The sequence below is a fragment of the Egretta garzetta genome, unplaced genomic scaffold (genome assembly GCF_000687185.1).
Source record: "Egretta garzetta isolate BGI_Z169 unplaced genomic scaffold, ASM68718v1 scaffold215, whole genome shotgun sequence".
Classification (NCBI taxonomy): Eukaryota; Metazoa; Chordata; class Aves; order Pelecaniformes; family Ardeidae; genus Egretta; species Egretta garzetta.
This window is the reverse complement of record NW_009259719.1, coordinates 2,419,909-2,439,365: the sequence shown is the minus strand read 5'-3', so window position 1 is coordinate 2,439,365 and position 19,457 is coordinate 2,419,909. Positions and strand designations below refer to the sequence as shown.

Genomic DNA, 19,457 nt, shown 5'->3' with positions numbered 1-19,457 from the left:
AGCGAGGCGCACGGTGGAAGCCCCAGGGCCGCCGTCCTCTTCGCCCCGCGGCGGCCCGAGGCTAAACCTGTTGCCTGGGCAGAGCGCTCCGGCCTTACCCGCTGCAGGCGCCCGGTCCCAGGCTAAACACTGAGCACGGTAGCCCTGTTCACAGTTCCCAAGTTTAGCCAGGTGCTAAAGCAGGGTAGAATCCAATTTGTAGTTTCTAGCGCTGTTTTTCCCACACGCACGGTCTGGTCTTCCAGCAAGACTGCTGCCGGCTTCAGTCTGAAAGGCTGAGAGCGCCGAAGGGACACAAAGCGCCTGCCTGGCCTTTCAAAACTTCAGGGCCGAGTAGTAAGGAAGAGGTTGGTATTTTACGTGGTGTGTAATTCAGGTGGAATCGAGGCTAGGTATGGCAGTGTTTACTTTCAAGGTTGTGCCTTGTGGTGTCTTTTTCATCTTTCTATGAAGCTTTCTGTGCAGCCTGCGCTGCATAACAAATCAGTGCGTCCTAAAGCGGATTGATTCAGCGTAAATCTTCGTGATTGTTCTGTGTGACTGTGCTTGCTTTTTATTTTAATATGCATTAAATGCTTTGCCCTTGTTTCCCTTGTCTGAAGCCTCCAGTGACATCTTGATAAGTGGAGAATTTAGTGAGGCAACTGTTGGAGGGGAATCGCTCTTGCCTTTCGTTCTTGGGGCTGTTCTTCGTTTGTGCCTGCTGCGTGCTTCAAGGTATTGTGTTACCTATGGCCAAGGCTGGCAGGAGAAGCACTTCTTGTATGGTGATGCTGGCTCTTGTTGATTTCGTTCATACTGAAAGCTCACAGAGCTCTCCTTTCTGGCACTGCTGCTCACATGCTTCCCAACATTTTTTCTTCTCATCCTATTGCTTCTGTTTTGAATGAAGACTCCTAGGATTTACTCCACCTGCCTTTCCCCTGTGGATTGCGTATATGTCCAAAATGTATAGCCCGAGTGCTTGTTATTCTCTGTCTTAGGTGGACTACATCATCCCTGAGTTTACAGGCCTTTTATACCTATTCTTTCCATGTAAAGGCTAACAGGGCAGTCTTTTTGTGGAGATGAGTGTGTTCGCTTAATTGGCTTCTGTTTCTTTGCTCTTTATGGATGGTTTAGGTAGTCTTGGACGAGCTGCTTCCACTGGCTCTCAGAAATATGCTTTGAGATGTTATTTTGGGCACAACATTGTTCTGAGATCCTTGCTCGGTCAGTGACTGTTTCTCTGCAAATCAGTGCAAATTGTTGTTAGTCATCCAATACCAGGAGCTTTCTGAACACACAGACTCTGCCTTCCCTGTGCCTTTTTCTCATCTGATGGAAAAACACTTGATGTGGGGTGCTGCCAGGAGCAAGACCTCATGTGCAATGTATTTCAAGATCCTTAGTGCTATGACAGATGAAGAGGCAATGGTCTGTTGTTGATGGCTGATTTAGGGATTGTGGACACGCTGGACCATGGGGAATAATGTGCTGCTAGGACAGTTTTTTGGAATGCATTTACATCCTCATACTAGAACTGGTTCATAGTCATACCAGAGACATTGGTTTTGTTCTTTCCCCATGTTTTCTTCTCTCTCCAACCCTGCATAACTGTCTGCTTTGTTTGGCCACCTGCTGCATCTGCAAAGTTCTCCTGAGCCAGAGGAGGGCACTTTATGAACTGGGAAGGAGCCAGGGTGCAGATGTGTTTGCCTTTAAGTTTAAGAGTAACTCTTGCAAAGGTTCCTGGTGCCAGCGTAGGATGCTTCAGGCCCAGGTCAGATCGGAGCTGGGCCCGGGAGCTGTGCTCTCTAGCGGATCAGGCTTGTTAAACATTGGAACAGCACTGGAAATGGCTTTGTTTTGTCCCAGGGCCAGGCTGAACATAGGTACTAATTAAAACCTGCTTATCAATAACTGGCAGCTTTTGAAAAGCTGCAGCTTGCAAATGCTTAGGAGGCGAGCTAATAGAGACGGTGCAGAATGATAGTGCTTTTCCCTCTGATTATTTCATCCTTAATTGGTGAGGGTTTTAATTATTTAATATAATTTATTCTATTAAGTGGAACAATGAAAGTTACTCTGTGTCCAGACTCTCCAGTCTGCTGTCTTGTTCTCTTAATTAGTGATAGAGCCAAAAATACTTTACTGGTGGATTCCTGATTGGTCTATAAGGGAGAAATAAAGCACTCCTGACTCACCAGTCTGGCAAACGATGCCTCTTTTTGTCTGAGCTTTTGTTTCTAGGCCTGTCTTATTGATGCTCTAACTGTCAGCAAGCTCCCAGCCCAGGGGCTGGAAATAGGTCTGTGGGGATAACAGTGGAGCGCAGTTACTTTACAGCTAATCAGTTTACCCTGGCTCATGGCTAGTTGCTTCGGGGGCAGGGGGATGACAAATCAAAGAATGTCCTGTCTGCTCTGCCCTCCTGAACTGCTATGAAGACATCCAATTAATATCGCTTAGAAGAGGGAGCTCTAGTTGCTTGGTGTTCATGAAAAAGTTACCCCAAAATGCTCAGTCTGTTTTTAAAGCATGAGCATGGCTAGAAAGTTGCTTTCCCATAGCACTATCCCTGGAAAGACTCTTACTCTCTTTATTTTGCAGGTGGGGGTTCCAACCCATTCCAGCACCTGGAGAAGAGTGCAGTTTTGCAAGAGGTAAATCCTCAGGCGCTCTCCTTTGCATACCCCTCTCTTGAGTAGGTCACTGGAGAACTTCAGCAGGGAAGTGTGGGTTTGTTACTGTCCTGCTAGCTCTGAAAGAAATGGGCAACAGTCCTGTTAGTTCTTTTTTTATTCTTGGAGGGAGGAAGGGAGAAATCTGAAATGGTCTCTGTGACAAATTAAAGACTGTGAACTACAAAGAGTAATAAAATGAATAAAATTTTCTGAGAAAGCTGACCCTAAAACAGGATGGTTGGGAAATTGGCCGTGGACACCTCAAATTTCTTGTAGATGACAAAGTTAACGAGCAGGATGTGAGTGGTTATTGAATAGTATTATTATTAAATAATTTTGCTCTGAAAAAATGCCTTTCTATTCAACAGCAGATAAACTTCTCGATCCCCAGACCCTGTTGTTTCAGCCTTATCTGTTTGCTTGCAATGTTGTGAATGGTGTTGGCTCCCGTTAGTCTTGCAGAGCTAGCGTACATCTGTCAGAGGAGTAGTCTTTTAGCTAGCACATGATCCAGACTTGTGTGGGTGAAAGTGTGATGACAATTTGGCCTTTAAACCTTAATTGCACTTGACTTTGCGATCCCAGGATGAGACCATAGAACCAGCTGTTTAAAAGGAGACCATATTTAACAGAAATTGAGGGGAAATCTGAGCCAAAGTCATTAAGAATCAAGACATACTGCACCCACAATTTGTTGTTTGTATCAGTGACCAAGACCAGATAGGGCAGTGTTTCCGAGGGTGTGCTGGTTTCAACGTCCTTGTCTGTGTTTTGTTTCCAGGCACGGGTGTTTAACGAGACTCCCATAAACCCACGAAAATGTGCTCACATCCTCACCAAGATCCTGTATCTCATAAACCAGGTAAGAGAGAGAAAATGACACCTCTACAAAGACACCCACAGCAGGCCCAAAGCTGACTGTGGTAACTGGGATTTCCTTCCTTCTTTCTAAACATCTTCTAGGGGGAGCACCTTGGTGTCATGGAAGCTACAGAATCCTTCTTTGCTATGACCAAGCTGTTTCAGTCCAATGATGTAAGTCTGCTTGCCATTTTCTGCTGTATTTATCTGGTGGAACAAGCTGTCAACAGTGTCTTTTTCAGCCTTGAGATGTGCCTTTTTATACAACCAGCTTTTCCGTCCTGCCTGGAGCTACCTGATCTGAGTGGGAAGAGTAGGAGGAAAGTTTAAAAACAGAGATCGGCTTCCTAGCCCTTCCCAGAACTCGTAGCAGCCTAATTGAAGCACTCTCTGTTCCTGAGACAGAGCTCCCTCCCTCTGAATTGCTGTTTAACTCTTGAGATTGTACTAGGCACAGATCAAGCATATAATCAGCTGGAGTCCACTATGCTTTGTGCTTAGCATTAAAAGATCCTGCTTCCTCCTGAGCGCCAACAACAGTGAGACCTGGAGGAGGACAGGAATTAGTACCTGCCCACAGCAGTAGTACCGTCACTAGTTGTCCCCCAAAACACAAGGCATTAAAATCGGTGTAGAAATCCCTAGACTCAGGAATATAATTTGCTTGCTTTCTTACTTTTGAAGCAACAAGATGCCTTCAGCTAATGATTTCAAGCTTCTCTCCTTGCTCATGTGAATGACAATTGAAAGATGAAACTGTAGATCCAGCTAAATCTGGTATCTCTGCAGCTTCACCCTAAGATTGAGGGATTTAGAAGAGAAAAAGAGGCGTTTTGTTAGTCAATACGGATTTGGTACATCTTTTACACTCAGGCACCGCGGCTATCTGATATTCACAATAAAATCATGGAAGCAGGGGAAACTGGGATCCCTTCCTGTCCGGGATCCTCTCAGCTGATGTCTGTCTTCCCACTTTCCTTGTCAGCCAACTCTTCGCAGGATGTGTTACCTGACTATCAAAGAGATGTCTTCTATTGCAGAAGATGTAATCATTGTTACTAGCAGGTCAGTCACTTCACTTTTCTTACTGTTATATTCATGTGTCCTCCAGTAGTGCCTGTCCAGCCTCTTGGAGACAGCTGTAGTCCCTAAGCAGGGTGAGGACAGGGAATGCCCTTGGTGAGGAAAATTTTTTCCTTTAAAAGAGGCCATTAAAATACAGACACTGAACTCCTAGTGATGTATCTGAAATGTGCTGTGTGCCCATATCCCATGCCCACGGGTGTTTGGATTGTCTCTTTTGATTGGTGTTTTTTCCCCTTGTGCAAAAGGCTGTTTCATTAAATCCTACTTTCCTGTATGAATGCCTTGAAGCTTTTTGAAGATTTCTGGCATAAATCCCAAGACTTTCAACAGGTAGGCAGGGATTTACTGCTCCTGTAGCAGCACAGGCACTGGGGAACAAAATTCCCTCTGAGAGTCATTCCTGAATTGCTGCTCATCCCACTGAAAGGCCAGTGCCGTATCGGGAGACAGGAGCGTGAGAGTGTAGGGTCTGCTGAGGGCCAAGGCCATGCAGCAGGCAGAAGTCAGTCCCAAGTGCTGCAATGTGATGAACTGGTCCCATCCCCTCATAGATGGTCTTGCACTGACCGGGATCCTGGGGAAAGGGCAGGAATGAGCCTTTAGTAAGGAAGGCAAAATGGCTCTGGGTCATGTGTCTGCACTCCAGCCTCCCGTGGTGATCAGGAGCTCGAACAGCCTGCTGATGGGTTTGCCTCCTGTGGTGATCAGGAGCTCGTACAGCCTGCTGATGGGCTTGGAACCCAAGTACTGATCTTTTCCTCCTGCTTTCCCACCCTGGTGGGACTTGCCTGAGACCTGCAGTTGCCTACTTGGCATTCAGCTGCGATCCTGGGTGCCTGCTGCTCTGTATGCACTGTGCCTGCACCTGAGAGCTGCTGGCTCAGGAGTGCAGTATTGAGACCTTCCTGTTTTCAACCAGCTTAACCAAAGACATGACTGGGAAGGATGACAATTACCGAGGCCCTGCTGTGAGAGCGCTCTGTCAAATCACTGATGTAAGTGCTGCTTTTCCCTTGGGACAGTCCTAGGCCCTTCACCTTTCCTTACTTCACCCCATCCCACCTTTCACTCTGCTTTTCATGCCTTTGCATCTCCCCTTTCACACTCCTGATGGCTTTTCTATATCGGCTGTTGTTTCCCTCTCCCTGCAGAGTACCATGTTGCAGGCCATCGAGCGCTACATGAAGCAGGCGATTGTTGACAAAGTGCCAAGCGTATCCAGCTCTGCTCTGGTGTCCTCCTTGGTATGTACTCCCTACAGGGTGGGCCTGAGTGATAGTCAAACTAGGAAGCAGTGATCTGTGGTGGGATTGGACATCTTGAGAGTTTCAGGGTTTCATTCTTTGTGAACTGAGGGACTGGTGCTGATTTTGTGGGATATGGTCGACCTCTTGAGGCCACAGCCATCATGGCCGGGTCTCTGCATGTTGATCCTCTGCTCTTCTAGAAGTTGCTGCCACCAGCAGGGAAGGCTTGCCACTTATTCATATGAGCTGTAATTCCCAAAGCTTCCTCCATCCTTCTCTCACGCGTTGTCTGTGGCTTTGTCTCTCCCCCAGCACCTCCTCAAGACCAGTTATGATGTGGTAAAACGCTGGGTGAATGAGGCTCAGGAGGCAGCTTCCAGTGACAATATCATGGTGCAGGTAGGAAACCCACTGCCAACACAGGCACAGCTGCACAGTATCATGCTCTGGGCTTGCTCTACCACGTGCGGAAGAATGACCGCCTGGCAGTCAACAAGATGCTCAGCAAGTTCACACGCCATGGCCTCAAGTCACCGTTTGCTTACTGTATGATGATTCGAGTAGCCAGCAAGCTGCTGGAGGAAGAGGCTGGCAGGTGAGGGGGCTCCTTTGCCCTGCTGGAAGAATGTCTTCAGATCCTGCTTCCATCTCCTCTTGCAGGCTCAGTTGCCATCTCATGAGGGCGATTATTTCTCTCTTTGAAGAGCAGCACACAGCTTCTACCCTCTTATTGTTGGTTAAAAGGCAGCAGAGAAAATACACAGCCAAAACTCACAGAAGCCATCCCGTAACACGAAAGCATCTTGTATGTGCTTGCACACTGAGTACTTTCTTGCTGCTTTTGCCTGTTTTGCATGGCTGTTCCTCACTGAGATATTCTGCCTCATTTTCTCTGTCTTCTGTAATTATTTGGCTAACGTATGCACTGTGGCTTCCAGGTGGATAAGACTTTGGTGTGTATGGTGAGCTCTCAGTGTGTGAGAATGTCTTCTCAGAAAGCAGCCTGACTTCCAGCCCAAGCATGCTGGAAGTACTGTATAATGACCACTGTAAAATTTGGGGACAGTGGATTTATGGCTGCTTTTAACTTTCCATGGGGTATGGGACCTGCCCATTTCTGCTGTCAGGTTCTTAATTTCTGTTAGCACCTTTGTTTTCATTCATTCTTGTGGGTTTTTGTGTCCCTTAGCCGTGATAGCCCCCTGTTCGATTTCATCGAGAGCTGCCTAAGAAACAAGCACGAGATGGTTGTCTATGAAGCTGCATCTGCCATAGTTAACCTGCCCAACTGCACCGCCAAAGAGCTGGCTCCGGCTGTCTCAGGTAAATGTGACACTCATGGCAATAGCGAGGGGATTATGGGCCTGCAATGGTGACACCTGCTGATTACCCTAAGAAACAAGAACCTTGTGTAGTTTCAGGCTTGTAATGCTGCCATACCCTTTGTTGCTTTATGCTGCTGCTGAGAGCCTGTGGTGTGTGTGAATAGCTTTGCTCCTGTAAAGGTATTTGTCTGGTGTGTTCAAGTGTGCGTTACTGTAGGGGTCTTTTTTTATGAAACAGGGCTGAATTCTAACTGATAAATCTCCCTGCTTTAGATTGAGTGTAACTGTGCAAGAAGCCAAGGTGTTGGGGTCCTGCTTTCCCAGCTCAGTCCAGTCCAGAAGTTCTCCTGAGCTGGGACTGTTGGCAGGTAGGGAGGCTGTGTGTCACTGCTCTGCACAGGGAGGGTGCCCTTCATGGGCCAGCCCTGGGAAAGGAACAGGGTTCGCGTAGAAATGGAGAACAGCAGTTCAAATTGACTTAATAGGAAAGATGACAAGGTGATGAAATTGGCTTTCAGGAGGAATGAAGGATGGCAGCACCATGGAAAAAGGGAGGTGGGTAAGAGCTAGTTGTCAGCAGGGATGTGTGGCAAAGGGGACAACAGGGAGGGAGGAAGCTGGTAAATTCACAGTTGCTTCTTAAGCATGCTTCTAGTTACCTTGTGCTTGCAGCTGTGTCTTCATTGAAGCTTTTGCTTTAGGTATGAAACACTTCTTACTAATAGGTTGCCTAAATGTCTGCCTTTGGTTTTCCTGCCTTGCAGTTTTGCAGCTGTTCTGCAGCTCCCCAAAAGCAGCACTGAGATATGCAGCTGTCCGTACCCTCAACAAGGTAGGAGCCAGTCTCTTGGGAGCTGTAATAGTTTCTCATGTGCAGGGAGGTGCAGGCTTTGGAAGAGACAGGGGGGCAGATTATGTGATGACTTTGTGTGAATAACCTCTACCCTGGGCTACAGCCTTACATTTCATTGCTTTTTGAGTGGAATAAAACCTCAAAGAACACTTTACAGAAGGGAAAAAAAAAGCAATCATTTTCACCTATCTCTGTAAGAGTGTCACTGGTCTTATGTGTTACTGCTGTCCCTTCTGAGCTTCCCGTGGTGAAGGAGCTCCTTGTAAAACAGGGATCAAACCTTGATGCTGCTTCTTGCCTGCTCCGTGGCAATCTTTGAACCAGCTTTTCCCTTGACCTTGTAAACTCTAAAAAAGTAAAAGAGAGAATGGCAGTGTCTGGTAACTGCTGTGCTTCCACCCACAAAGCACAGCTAGGCTCGCTGAATTTTTGTTGGGAGTTCAGAGCTTTCTTAATACATAGAGGAGAATGAGAGAGTTAAAAATAGTAAAAGATGATTTATTGCTACTGATTCTCTTCTAGCAAGAGATGCAATTCTGCAGGAAGAAAGAGCTTGTTACTTTAACCTGAGATGTTTCTCTGAGATGACCCTCATGTACAGTCTGTAGCATTTATTTTTACAGGAGGGAGTGAGAGCTTGTAGAGACTTGGTAGGTTTTGCCTGCTGGGCCCTTTGCATCTATTGAGTGATTTCCACTCTTCCTTCTCTGCTCTAGGTGGCCATGAAGCACCCATCTGCTGTGACTGCCTGTAATCTAGACCTGGAGAACCTTGTGACAGACTCCAACCGCAGCATAGCCACCCTGGCCATCACCACCCTGCTGAAAACCGGCAGTGAGAGCAGCATTGACCGGCTCATGAAGCAGATCTCCTCCTTCATGTCAGAAATCTCAGATGAGTTCAAAGTAAGGAAGCTGGGGGAGGAGAGGCATGCAGGTTCCTGAAGAAACCACTTGGTCTTTGTCCATGTTTGTGTGTGCACTCTGAAACCTGCATGGAGCTCCTTCCAGGAGCTGGGCTGCGGAGTATTTGCAGGGAAGAGAAAGAATCTGAGGCTGTCTGCCTAAGCCGTGCCTTGGTCCTACAGCATCCAGCTCCAAAGTCACATGTTCTCCTCTGGGGAGATGCTGTTTGGGAATGAAATCTCCTCTTCTTCTTTCCAGTGGGTGTGGGCTTTTGCTAGGGGCTGGCCAGTGCATAAAAATCAATTTCCTCCAATTCCTAGGATTGTACTTCCTGGAACAGCATTTGTTGGATAAGTAAAGGCAAAACAGTAGTTTCCAGGCTAGGGACCAGCACAAAATTGACAGAATTCAACTATTTTTTCCTGCCTGGAGAGACAGAATCCTTTTTCACTTGCCTCCCTTTTCCTTCAGGTTGTAGTGGTGCAGGCCATCAATGCACTGTGTCAGAAGTACCCTCGCAAACATGCCGTCCTGATGAACTTTCTCTTCACTATGCTTCGGGAAGAGGTAAGTTTGCAGGACAACTATGTTGTGTTCCTTGTTTGTATGCATGAACTGCAGGACTGCACAGTGGCCCTGGTGGGAGTCGAGCTTCTACTGATAATGCTGTGCAGTAAGAGCCTCTCTCTAAAAGGCTTGCAGTCTGACTGGCAGAAATGGCCAGCTGTGCACAATAGTTATACGCATACTGCCAGGCATATTTTTAATGTGGCTTTCATTCTTTGATTTTTCTGGGGGTTTATTATCTCTCAAAGCAAATGCAGGCAACAGCAGATTTGCTGGCAGTCCATGTGTGTTTCACATTTGAACCAGCTTTCTTTTATACTTTGACAGCAAATTCCAAGAAGTTTTGTCTTGTACACAAAGATTCGATAACAAACTATTTATTGATGACATGGGACCACTTTTGTTCTGTTCTTTGTGCTGTGGGAGTGAAGGGATCACGAGTACCTATAACCATTCTCTGCATTCAGTCAGACATAAATTGCAGAAAGACAGCTTCACAGAGGCTTGCTGAGGCCGTTTCTGTTGCAGGCTAACATGCCTGCAACACAGCTGGCACCACTGCTTGCTCTGACATCGCTTTCTACCAATTACAGCCTCTCATTTTGCAACAAACCAGAGCATCTCATTTTGCTCCTGTGAAAAATGGACCATCCTCCTTTCCCAGATTTTCTGTGGGTGGGTGGTATCATTTTGAGTGTGGTTTTGTAGTTCAAACCATTCTGTTTTAAAGCTTTTTTTAATCTAAAGTAGCTCCAGAAAGATCCCCCAAATGCCCAGCACTGTGCATGTAATTGGCAGAGGATAGTGTGCAGTTTAATCCCCTGGCGTGTACTGAGGACACTAGTAAATAATGTCTGCAGATAACCTGGCATGCCGATAACGCTTGGTTATGGGGTGTGCCTGGGGAGGTATTGATTGCCTGTCTTCCCACACTAATGGGGCTATTTGCTGGGTCCTGCTGTGGCAGATATGATCCTTAATATATTTTTCTTGTGATTCATCCTCAGATGTCTGGTGCTAAAGGGGAGAGGGTTGGGTTTTTCCTCCTCCCATATGGCTGTCTTTATGCACTAATTCTAGCAGCAGAGGATTTTGAAGGAGATTTAAACCCTTGAGGCGGATGGTTCTTTTACCCTCTTTAGGACTTGTTTTTTAGCTCACTGCAGTCGTTCTGAAGGGAGCTGGCAAGAGAGCTTGAATATTAGCTGTCCCTCTGGGTGTAAAGAGCGTCAAAAAGTGGGGGGAGCGTTACTGCCCTTCTCCTTTCAAACACAGATTAAAAGCACTGAGTGTGAGTGACTTTTTTGAAGGAAATTATTTCCTGTCTGGCTAGTTCAGAGTCTCTAAAATACTTTGAGATTTCCAGCTGAGCAGTTCCCTTTGCTCCCTAGGGTGGCTTTGAATACAAGCGAGCCATTGTGGACTGCATCATCAGCATCATTGAGGAGAACTCGGAGAGCAAAGAGACAGGCCTGTCTCACCTCTGTGAATTCATTGAGGACTGCGAGTTCACTGTGCTGGCCACTCGTATCCTCCACCTCTTGGGGCAGGAGGGGCCCAAAACCAACAACCCCTCCAAATACATTCGATTCATCTACAACAGGGTCGTCCTGGAGCATGAAGAAGTCCGGGCAGGTAAGAGACAGACCTGGAAAACTGTCTGCCCTATGACAGATTCTCAAGGAGACATGCTGCTTGAACACCTCTGCTTTTGAGGATTGTGATTCACTCTAGTCTGGAGCAGATCTTTTTACACAGCAAAGATCCTGCAGTAGTACTGATGGAAGAGGTGGCCTTCAGCTGAGAAATGGGGAGTGAGATGCAGTGACTCTGAAACTAGATGAGAAGAGGTTTGCAGGCACTTTGCTGTAATAAATCTGCCTCTTTCTAGTCACAGTAATGCTTTATACTAGTGCTAGTGTCTCTGATGTGGCATTTGAACAAGGCCAGGAAATGGAGGAAACTTCAGGTGATTTATTTGCTTTCTAATTCTGTTTTCATGACTTGTGCTACAGGTGCTGTAAGTGCCCTGGCCAAGTTCGGAGCCCAGAATGAGGAGATGTTACCCAGTATCTTGGTCTTACTGAAAAGGTGAGTTGTACCTCAGAGTTTCTCAACGTCCTGGGTGAAAAACTCTGTTTGCCTGAGAGCTTGCTAGCATTCCCATGCATGTCTAGTCTCTCTAGCTGCAGATCTGAGAAGGTGCGGTGGGTATCTGGGATCCTGTGATGGGATCACCACTGCATTTAGCACCACAAACTGGTCAGAAGCCAAGTGTGGTGGATGATTGTTTTTCTAATACAATTACTAGTATCAGACTAGACTGATTGTCTCCTATGGCCTGTTCTTTCTGGCCCTGTAAGGTGGCTTAGTCACCTGCATTTATTTGTGTGGACTCTGCTGCCTTGCAGTGAAGAAAGTTTGCCACTTTCCTCTCAGGTGTGTGATGGATGATGACAACGAAGTGAGAGACAGAGCCACCTTCTACCTGAATGTTCTGGAGCAGAAGCAGAAAGCCCTTAATGCTGGCTACATCCTGAATGGTAATGCAGGAAGTCCTCAAAACAAGTCTATACCTCTTTCCTGGTTTAACAAGTGACAAAGAGCTGGCATTATCTGTGGTTTCAGTGAGCTGTCCCTTCTGTCCCCAGGTTTGACAGTGTCCATCCCTGGCCTGGAGAGGGCTCTGCATCAGTACACTCTGGAGCCCTCTGAGAAACCCTTTGACTTGAAATCTGTTCCTTTGGCAACAGCTCCTATCATCGAGCAAAGAGCAGGTGAGGAACAGTCCCCTGTATGCTGGTCCAAAGTGCTAGTCATTCCCTTGCAGCTCCAGCCCCTCAGGCAGCAGACTGAACTGGGCTTCCTGGGAATTGCTGAGCTCCATCCTATTTGAATTTTGTGGGATTACATCTTCTGTAAAGACTAAGGCCAGCAAATCTCATTGCTCCCACATCAGTGTTTTGGTTTAGTCTAACTGCTAATAATAGTAATAGCTGGTAATCCTCACTGGAGCTGCTGCAGCTCCAGAGGTGTTTAGGAAGCTGAATACAGGTGTCTAGTCTGTAGCAAGATGAGAAATGAGCTCCCTTCCTTTCCTTAGTAAAATCCCTCTCCAGACATTGATCTATTTCCTGATTTAGTTACTTCTTGCTCTCCACCTTCAAATCTTTTGGGTTTTTTGTTTGTTTTTTTCTTTTTCTTTTGTAGAAAATGTCCCTGTTGCTGTAGTCAAACAGCCAGACAAGGTGGCAGCAACACGGCAAGAAATATTCCAAGGTAAACTGATGCAAGGCCTCTCCTATGCCTGTGTGTGAGAACAATATACCCACCACTTGCTGAGCCTGCCTTAGCCTCTCTGGCTTTTTCCCATCTCCTTTCAGAGGGTGACATGGGCTCTTAACTTTAAGTCAGCTGTTCACTCCTGGGGGGTGGGGGTGGCTGCAGTCCTGTTCTTTCTGTCTTGCAATAGACGTGGGCAAAGGATGACTGTCTTTAATTTTAAAAGTTCCTAGTGAATGTTTATGGATGTTTGGATATTTCCTTGCTGCAGCAGCTTCTGCCAACTTAAACGAGGGCTTTGAAGCTACTAACACCTTCCTGTGTGTTGATGAAGGCAATGGTTTCTGTGTCCTCTGTTTCAGAGCAACTGGGGGCAATCCCAGAGTTTCGGGGACTGGGCCCGCTCTTCAAGTCTTCCCCAGAGCCTGTCGCCCTGACAGAGCTGGAAACGGAGTATGTGGTTCGTTGCACCAAGCACACGTTTGTCAGCCACATGGTGTTCCAGGTGGGTAGCTTTGGCATGTGGTGCTGAAAGCAGATTGGAAAATAAGCTCCTGACTGGTTAAAAGCTCCAGTGGGAAGAAATAGCTCAGGGATATCTGTGCTCAGAGCACATCATTGCAGTGAGGTGTCCTTAGTTTCTCATCCAGGGCAGTAGAGCCCTAGAAAAAATGAATTAGAGAGCGCATGTGTGTGTCTGAACAATGCTTACACATACAGTCAAAATAAATCAAACAAGCACTAGATGGAGCTATTCTCACTGAGCAGTTGGCAAGAGAAGCTGTGTTCTTTCCTCAGGGTCCCCAAGCATGTGGTTTGGGCATAAAAGAGTGAAGCTTACTATATGTGAGAGGCTGAAAAGGGTACCCAAGAAAGGGATGTGGTGGGGGAGAGCTCTTCATCCCCCTACATTTTGTTTTAGCCTGTGTAGTACAGGTTCTTTTTTCTGTACGCCTTGGCCTTGGCTGTACCACCCTGCTGCTGCATGTGAGATGTTGGGATTAATGTGCCAGCATCTCTGCCTGGGCCTTGGAGTTCAAGGCACAGCGAGTCCTACGCTAGCTTATGAGCAGCAGTGTTTTGTCCTTAGCCAGCCCCTTCCTCAAAAGCCCGGAACTGCTTATACAGCCCTCGTAGGGGTTGATGTTTGTTTCTGTTGTCCATCCACCAGATGCAGTTGTACGAGGTTAAGTGACTTGTCATTACAGCTGGAACCAAATCTAATCAGCATGTTTAGACTTGTTTGAAACCATCAAGCTTGCTGAAACTTGCTCAAACTATCCCTAGTTTGAGCCATGCAAAGGATTGTCTTCCCATCTGCTGTGGGGCTCTGTAACATCAAGTGAGAAGACGTAGGCAACACAGTACTCATATTTCCATACAGCAAAGAGTTAACCTGGGAATTACCATCCAGGGAGAAAGGACAAAGTACACAGTACACCTAGTGGAAAAAGTTCCAAACTGGTGAACTGAAACAGGCAGGAGCTGACACATCCCTGCCCTTGCTGAATTTGTGCTCCTGCCTGGGTTGCAGAGGACAGGCATTGGATAGTTGTGTGCTGGTTCATTTTAAGTGCTGTTTCCTTAAAAAAAGTAAAAAGTTTGCTGGAGCATTGGAGTCCCCTGCAGGGTTTCAGTTTCTCCCCTAAAGAATTTAAATGAGTAGTTTTTAGCTGCAGTTGCTCTGTGACTTAAATGGGAATGCATGAGCCCTATGATTAGCCAGCTGATAGTGAGGTGCACTGTTGAAACACGGAGAGTTAGGGGTTCACAAGTTGACACCATTCTCCCACTCTGCCTAAAGTGAGTCTGCTATTAGAACTAGAGCGAGCAGCTTCAAGCTGTTGCTGCTTTCCCTTTCCCTGTTTAGTTTGACTGCACGAACACCCTGAATGATCAGATTCTGGAGAATGTCACGGTGCAGATGGAGCCAACAGAGGGGTATGAGGTCATTGGCTGCATACCTGCCAAAACCCTGGTGTACAACCAGCCGGGTACCTGCTACACACTGGTGGCACTGTCTGAAGAGGATCCAACAGCAGGTAAACAGTTTGCCCTCCATTTTCCTGACATCCCCCAAATTAAGCGTACCGTATTGCTCGCCCCCACACATATCTACCTTGCATCCTAGCCAGATATTTATAGCCTGTGTGTGGGTGCAGCCCTGAGTGATGCTGAGCGTGACTTCTCTTTGCTGTTTGGGGGCTGTCAGGCCTCCCTTCTCCCCTCCTGGTTCCCCTGTGCTGTTGAGTCAGGCTGAGAGCCAGCAGATGAGCATTCTGCTCTCTGCTGAGTTGTCTCCCGTGCACCCTGGTGTGTCCTCTAGCCTGTCTGTTCTTTCTATTGGTATGTGGGGAGGCTGGTACTTGTAAAGTGCTGTGAGTGGTTTATGTTCTGGGACTGCTCACCTGTGTGTGTTGCTGCCATTCTCCCAGCAGTGCCCATCGTCTCGGGGATGAGTGATTGCTTCCTCTCCCAGCCGAGTGGTATTAATCAGCTGCCATGTTGCAGTGCAAGGTGGTTTCACTTCAGATGCACGTGAACGAACCGATGTCTAGATAAGGATCTTGCCGCTTCACAAGGCGCTAGTATTCTCAACATGACCTGAAGTTCATCAGTAATAGCACTTCCTCTGAGGGTTATGGTCTTGTACAACCATCGTGAGCCTGTCTTTATCACTGTTTGCTAGCCTTAATGTTACAAATAAATACCTTGTCCTTGAGAGGCAGAAACTGTCAGAGAGGTAGGTCACTGGCTAAGACTGTGCTGATGACGGTGATGGGGAGACTGCCCCAAGTTTCCAGCCCCGTTCTGCTGCAGAGGATTGCAGATCTGGTGGTAATGTGAGCTTTGCCTTTGCCTCCCCCGCCTCCAGTGGCCTGTACCTTCAGCTGCATGATGAAGTTCACTGTCAAGGACTGTGATCCAAACACGGGGGAGACAGACGACGAGGGTTACGAGGATGAGTATGTGGTAAGGAGCTGGGTGTGCACCCAACTGGGTAAACTGCAGTTGTTTTGAGGGTTTTTGTGATCTGTACTCAGATCCCTGCAAGCAACTATATGGCCACTGATGCTGATGTGGGCAGCACTGCGTGAAGAGCGGGTTCTTGCTGCCTCTGTGGTGTCTGTCCCAGGATGCAAATGTGGGTTTGGAGAGCTTGCTTTGTCATATTTGGAGTATCCTCCTATTACTCTCCAGGCAGACACCTGACTGTGCAGGGTACTTATGTTTTGGGAGGCCACAGTGTGTCTTCCAGGCTTGGCTGGCTGTGCCCTATGGGCTCCAGCAGTTGCACAGTCAGGTTCGTGGAGACAGGACTGTTGGACATTTTTTATTGTCCATGAGTTGCTCTCCCTGATGCCACAGTTAATTGCCTTGTAGATTGCTGCCCTTGTTCTTGCTCTGGGGGAAGTGGGCCTTTTCCCTCCCCAGAATCGAGACTGATGAAAGCACTGACGCTGCAGAAGCACCTCTCTTCCAGGCTCTGCCATTTCCAGGAAGGCTGTTGTACCACAAAGGAAGAAGCTAAAGTTATGCTTGGTCAGGACCTGGGACTGGCTTGCAGAGGGTGGTGTTCACCCTCCAGAGAGGAAGGGATGTTGTGACCCAACCTCAGCTTGCCCCATTAGCTCCAAAAGCTGCTTTCTATGTGTTGCCTGTCACTGCTGCGAATCTGATTAGAAGCACTGCTGTGCAGTGAGTCACTGAGGACACAGCATCCTCCCAGAAGGAGCAGGGAGGGTTTTTCCCAAAGGAACATGCAAGTTAACCGTTCTCTCTGCTTCCCACCAGTCACCAGGGCATTTGAGTGATGTTGACACAAACTCTTCCATGTGTTTCAACTAGAATCAGGAGGAGATTCTTTCCTGCAGCAATGGCTGAAACGAATGCAGGCTGGTATCTAGCCAGATCTGGCACTGACTGCTCTTTAATACATGCTCTGGAGGGACAAGCCCACTTCTGCCTTGCACAGATGTAGTTGCAGTTCAGCTAACCCGGCAGACACCATTAGGTGATAGCAAGTGTCTGACAGTGTCTCAGTGTACTTTACCAGCCTGCAAAATGATGGGCCAGAAAGGCAAGATAAAAGTTTATGTGCATTCCAGGGAAGCAAATCCTGCAACTGTGTGAGCACAGGCAGCTGTTTCTTAGCTTTTGTCCTTTGTTTTGGACATTTGTCCAGTGTTTTGATCTCTGTCAGGCCAAGGGCTGTACTCAGAATGGGCCTGGAAATGGCATGACCAGTGGCTTTCCCAGGCCAAGCAGTTGCTCAACCAAACCAGAAGGGGAGGGCTTGCTCTGACATATTCACGAGTGAAAGTGGATGTTGTCTCCTACACTCACCTGATCTGAGGGAATCCAGTCTAAAGCTCCCTCTGGAGAGAGCAGAGTTAGGAACAACCATGTTTCATTTGAATCTCTTCTACCACCAGCTTGAAGACCTGGAGGTAACGGTGGCTGATCACATCCAGCGAGTTCTGAAGCCAAACTTTGGAGCAGCTTGGGATGAAGTGGGTGATGAATATGAAAAGGAAGAAACCTTTACTTTATCCGCTATTAAAACCCTTGAAGGTAAGGGGGTACCTGACCCCAGAAGAGCTCTTAGCATTTTTCTCTCTCCAACAAGCAAAGTTCAGAGGCGCAGTCTGGCTCACTGGATCTCTCACAGAAAGGCTAATGGGGTATTGAGGGGGTTTTTTATCATTTCTCATTCTCATAAAAAAAAAAGGGCTAACAGCCCTTCACAAGTAGTTTCACCGTAGCTGATAAATGTGGAGCTACAGTTACTGTGATAACAAGTTAGTTGAGGTTTCAAAAAAAGCCAAATGAGTGTTCCGGGCCCTGCGGAGAGCAGGCTGGATTGCAGAAGGCAAGCAAACATCTTGCTTTGCTCTCGCACTCTACCCTCCTAAGCAGACAGACCATAGTTCAGCTGTGAGCTCCCACTTCCCTTCTGTGAAAGGAGGAGATGCTCTGACCTTGGAACTCAAGACCGATAAAATAGATGCATAAAGCAGAAGACGTGAGGTTAGTGGGCAGGCTTGTGGTGTAAGCCCCCTTCTCTTTCATCATGTATTGAAGACTCCTTTTGTTGTTCCTGAGAAGCCTGTAAAAATTTGCCCTTGTCCTATAGCTATCTCTGCTTCCTTGCACAGCGCCTTGGGCTTGAAATACCTTCCCTGAGGCCTTTCCCCATTCCTCCTGAAGACCTGCAAGGTGTCTCCTTCCCCTCTGCATCTGTCCCCGGAGAAGCAAGCTGGCTGTCAGGCTTGCACAGTAAGCGTGCAGCCAGCTGCACTCTCCTACTTCCGTTGTCTGACTCATTCTCCCGCCTGTTTCTGCTGCACCTTTGCTTTATCAGATAAACAGAACTGTGTGGCAGTGGGGTTTTTGTGTGCTGCCTTTGCCTCCCCGGTGGCCTCTAAAATCACAATACTGGCCAATGCTGTGTGTCCCTCGGGACAAGGAACCCTAGCATGCAGGGAGGGCTTGAGTCACCTTTAGATGCCTTTTGTGTGTCCTTGTCAAGACACCCTGACAGGGAGCCCATTTTATTTATTTTGTTTTAACAGAGGCAGTTGGTAATATCGTGAAGTTCCTGGGGATGCAGCCCTGTGAGCGATCAGATAAAGTGCCAGATAACAAGAACTCTCACACGCTGTACCTGGCAGGTGAGCTCTGGTCTCTGCTCGAGTAGCAGCTCTTTGGGAGGTTGCACAGAGCAGCCTGTTGAAAATCAGGGCGGGAGTTTCTGATGGAGCCCACTGCGCCTCCGGGTAGGATTTGGAGGCTTGTCCCTGCCATGGTTTCTGTCTCTGCAAGCACAGAGCAGCTGGGGTTGGGATCAGGGAGGGTGCTGTGGAGGGGGGATGTTTGGATCGGCCCCAGGCTCAGCTGGGTGGAGTTGGCTGTCTTTGTGTTCTGTGGCACCCCAGTTTGGAGCGAGCCTGTGGGGGGGAAGTACAGCGCCCTTGCCCAGCAAAATGGATGCATGCTGGAGCTCTTGAGGAGTGACTGGCAGTCACTGAAGGAACGCCTGGATCTCTTCTCAGCTGGAGTTTATTTTACACTTTGCTTTCATGAGTTTTAGAGTAGCAAGAGCCCCAGGTACATTACGATGAATGAGAAATGTGCTGCGCGAGGGACTCTCCTGGCCCAGTGCTGGGGATTTGCCAGACTACACTGGGAAACCCTGTCCTTGCCAAGCAGGGGCGTTCATTTTAGGCTTGTAAGGGGAGGGCGGCCTGTGGGGCGCTCGCTCCTTCCTCCCATTCTCCCTTCCAGGTGTGTTCCGGGGTGGCCACGACCTCCTGGTACGGTCTCGTCTCGTCCTGACCGACACCGTGACGATGCAGGTCACTGCCCGCAGCAGCGAGGAGCTCCCCGTGGACGTGATCATGGCCTCCGTCGGATAAACCGCCCTTTCCAGGACTGGCTGGAGACCGAGCCCCGCGGGCAGCGCTTCTTTCTCTGGCAGCAGCAGCAGCATAGGGATCACGTTCACTACAGCAGCTTTTGTGTCTCCGCGGTACAGCTGTATTTGGGGCTCTGTCTATAAAATCACCGTGTTTTTAAGGTCCGGGGTTTCGGACGCGCTTGGTCCCCGCAGGGGAGGTTTCGTAGCGGCCGGCCGGCTCCCTGGGGGGCAGCGGGCGGAGCGG

General features: G+C 48.0%; 1 protein-coding gene across 1 annotated transcript in view; it reads left to right on the top strand.

Annotated features, from left to right (window-relative positions):
* The window catches only part of COPG1 (COPI coat complex subunit gamma 1), a 30,560-nt gene extending 11,185 nt beyond the window's left edge, over positions 1–19,375 (top strand). The window contains exons 14-36 of the mRNA XM_035894652.1: positions 2,593–2,645; positions 3,448–3,528; positions 3,630–3,701; positions 4,513–4,592; positions 5,533–5,608; positions 5,765–5,857; positions 6,173–6,259; positions 6,298–6,455; positions 7,050–7,183; positions 7,950–8,017; positions 8,755–8,943; positions 9,415–9,510; positions 10,902–11,145; positions 11,526–11,601; positions 11,950–12,053; positions 12,162–12,287; positions 12,721–12,789; positions 13,155–13,297; positions 14,663–14,834; positions 15,668–15,765; positions 17,229–17,367; positions 18,369–18,467; positions 19,081–19,375. Of these exons, the coding sequence (XP_035750545.1) occupies positions 2,593–2,645; positions 3,448–3,528; positions 3,630–3,701; positions 4,513–4,592; positions 5,533–5,608; positions 5,765–5,857; positions 6,173–6,259; positions 6,298–6,455; positions 7,050–7,183; positions 7,950–8,017; positions 8,755–8,943; positions 9,415–9,510; positions 10,902–11,145; positions 11,526–11,601; positions 11,950–12,053; positions 12,162–12,287; positions 12,721–12,789; positions 13,155–13,297; positions 14,663–14,834; positions 15,668–15,765; positions 17,229–17,367; positions 18,369–18,467; positions 19,081–19,211 (2,588 nt within the window). The 3' untranslated portion in view covers positions 19,212–19,375. The remainder of the gene's footprint in view (positions 1–2,592; positions 2,646–3,447; positions 3,529–3,629; positions 3,702–4,512; positions 4,593–5,532; positions 5,609–5,764; positions 5,858–6,172; positions 6,260–6,297; positions 6,456–7,049; positions 7,184–7,949; positions 8,018–8,754; positions 8,944–9,414; positions 9,511–10,901; positions 11,146–11,525; positions 11,602–11,949; positions 12,054–12,161; positions 12,288–12,720; positions 12,790–13,154; positions 13,298–14,662; positions 14,835–15,667; positions 15,766–17,228; positions 17,368–18,368; positions 18,468–19,080) is intronic.
* The last annotated feature ends 82 nt before the right edge of the window (positions 19,376–19,457 follow it).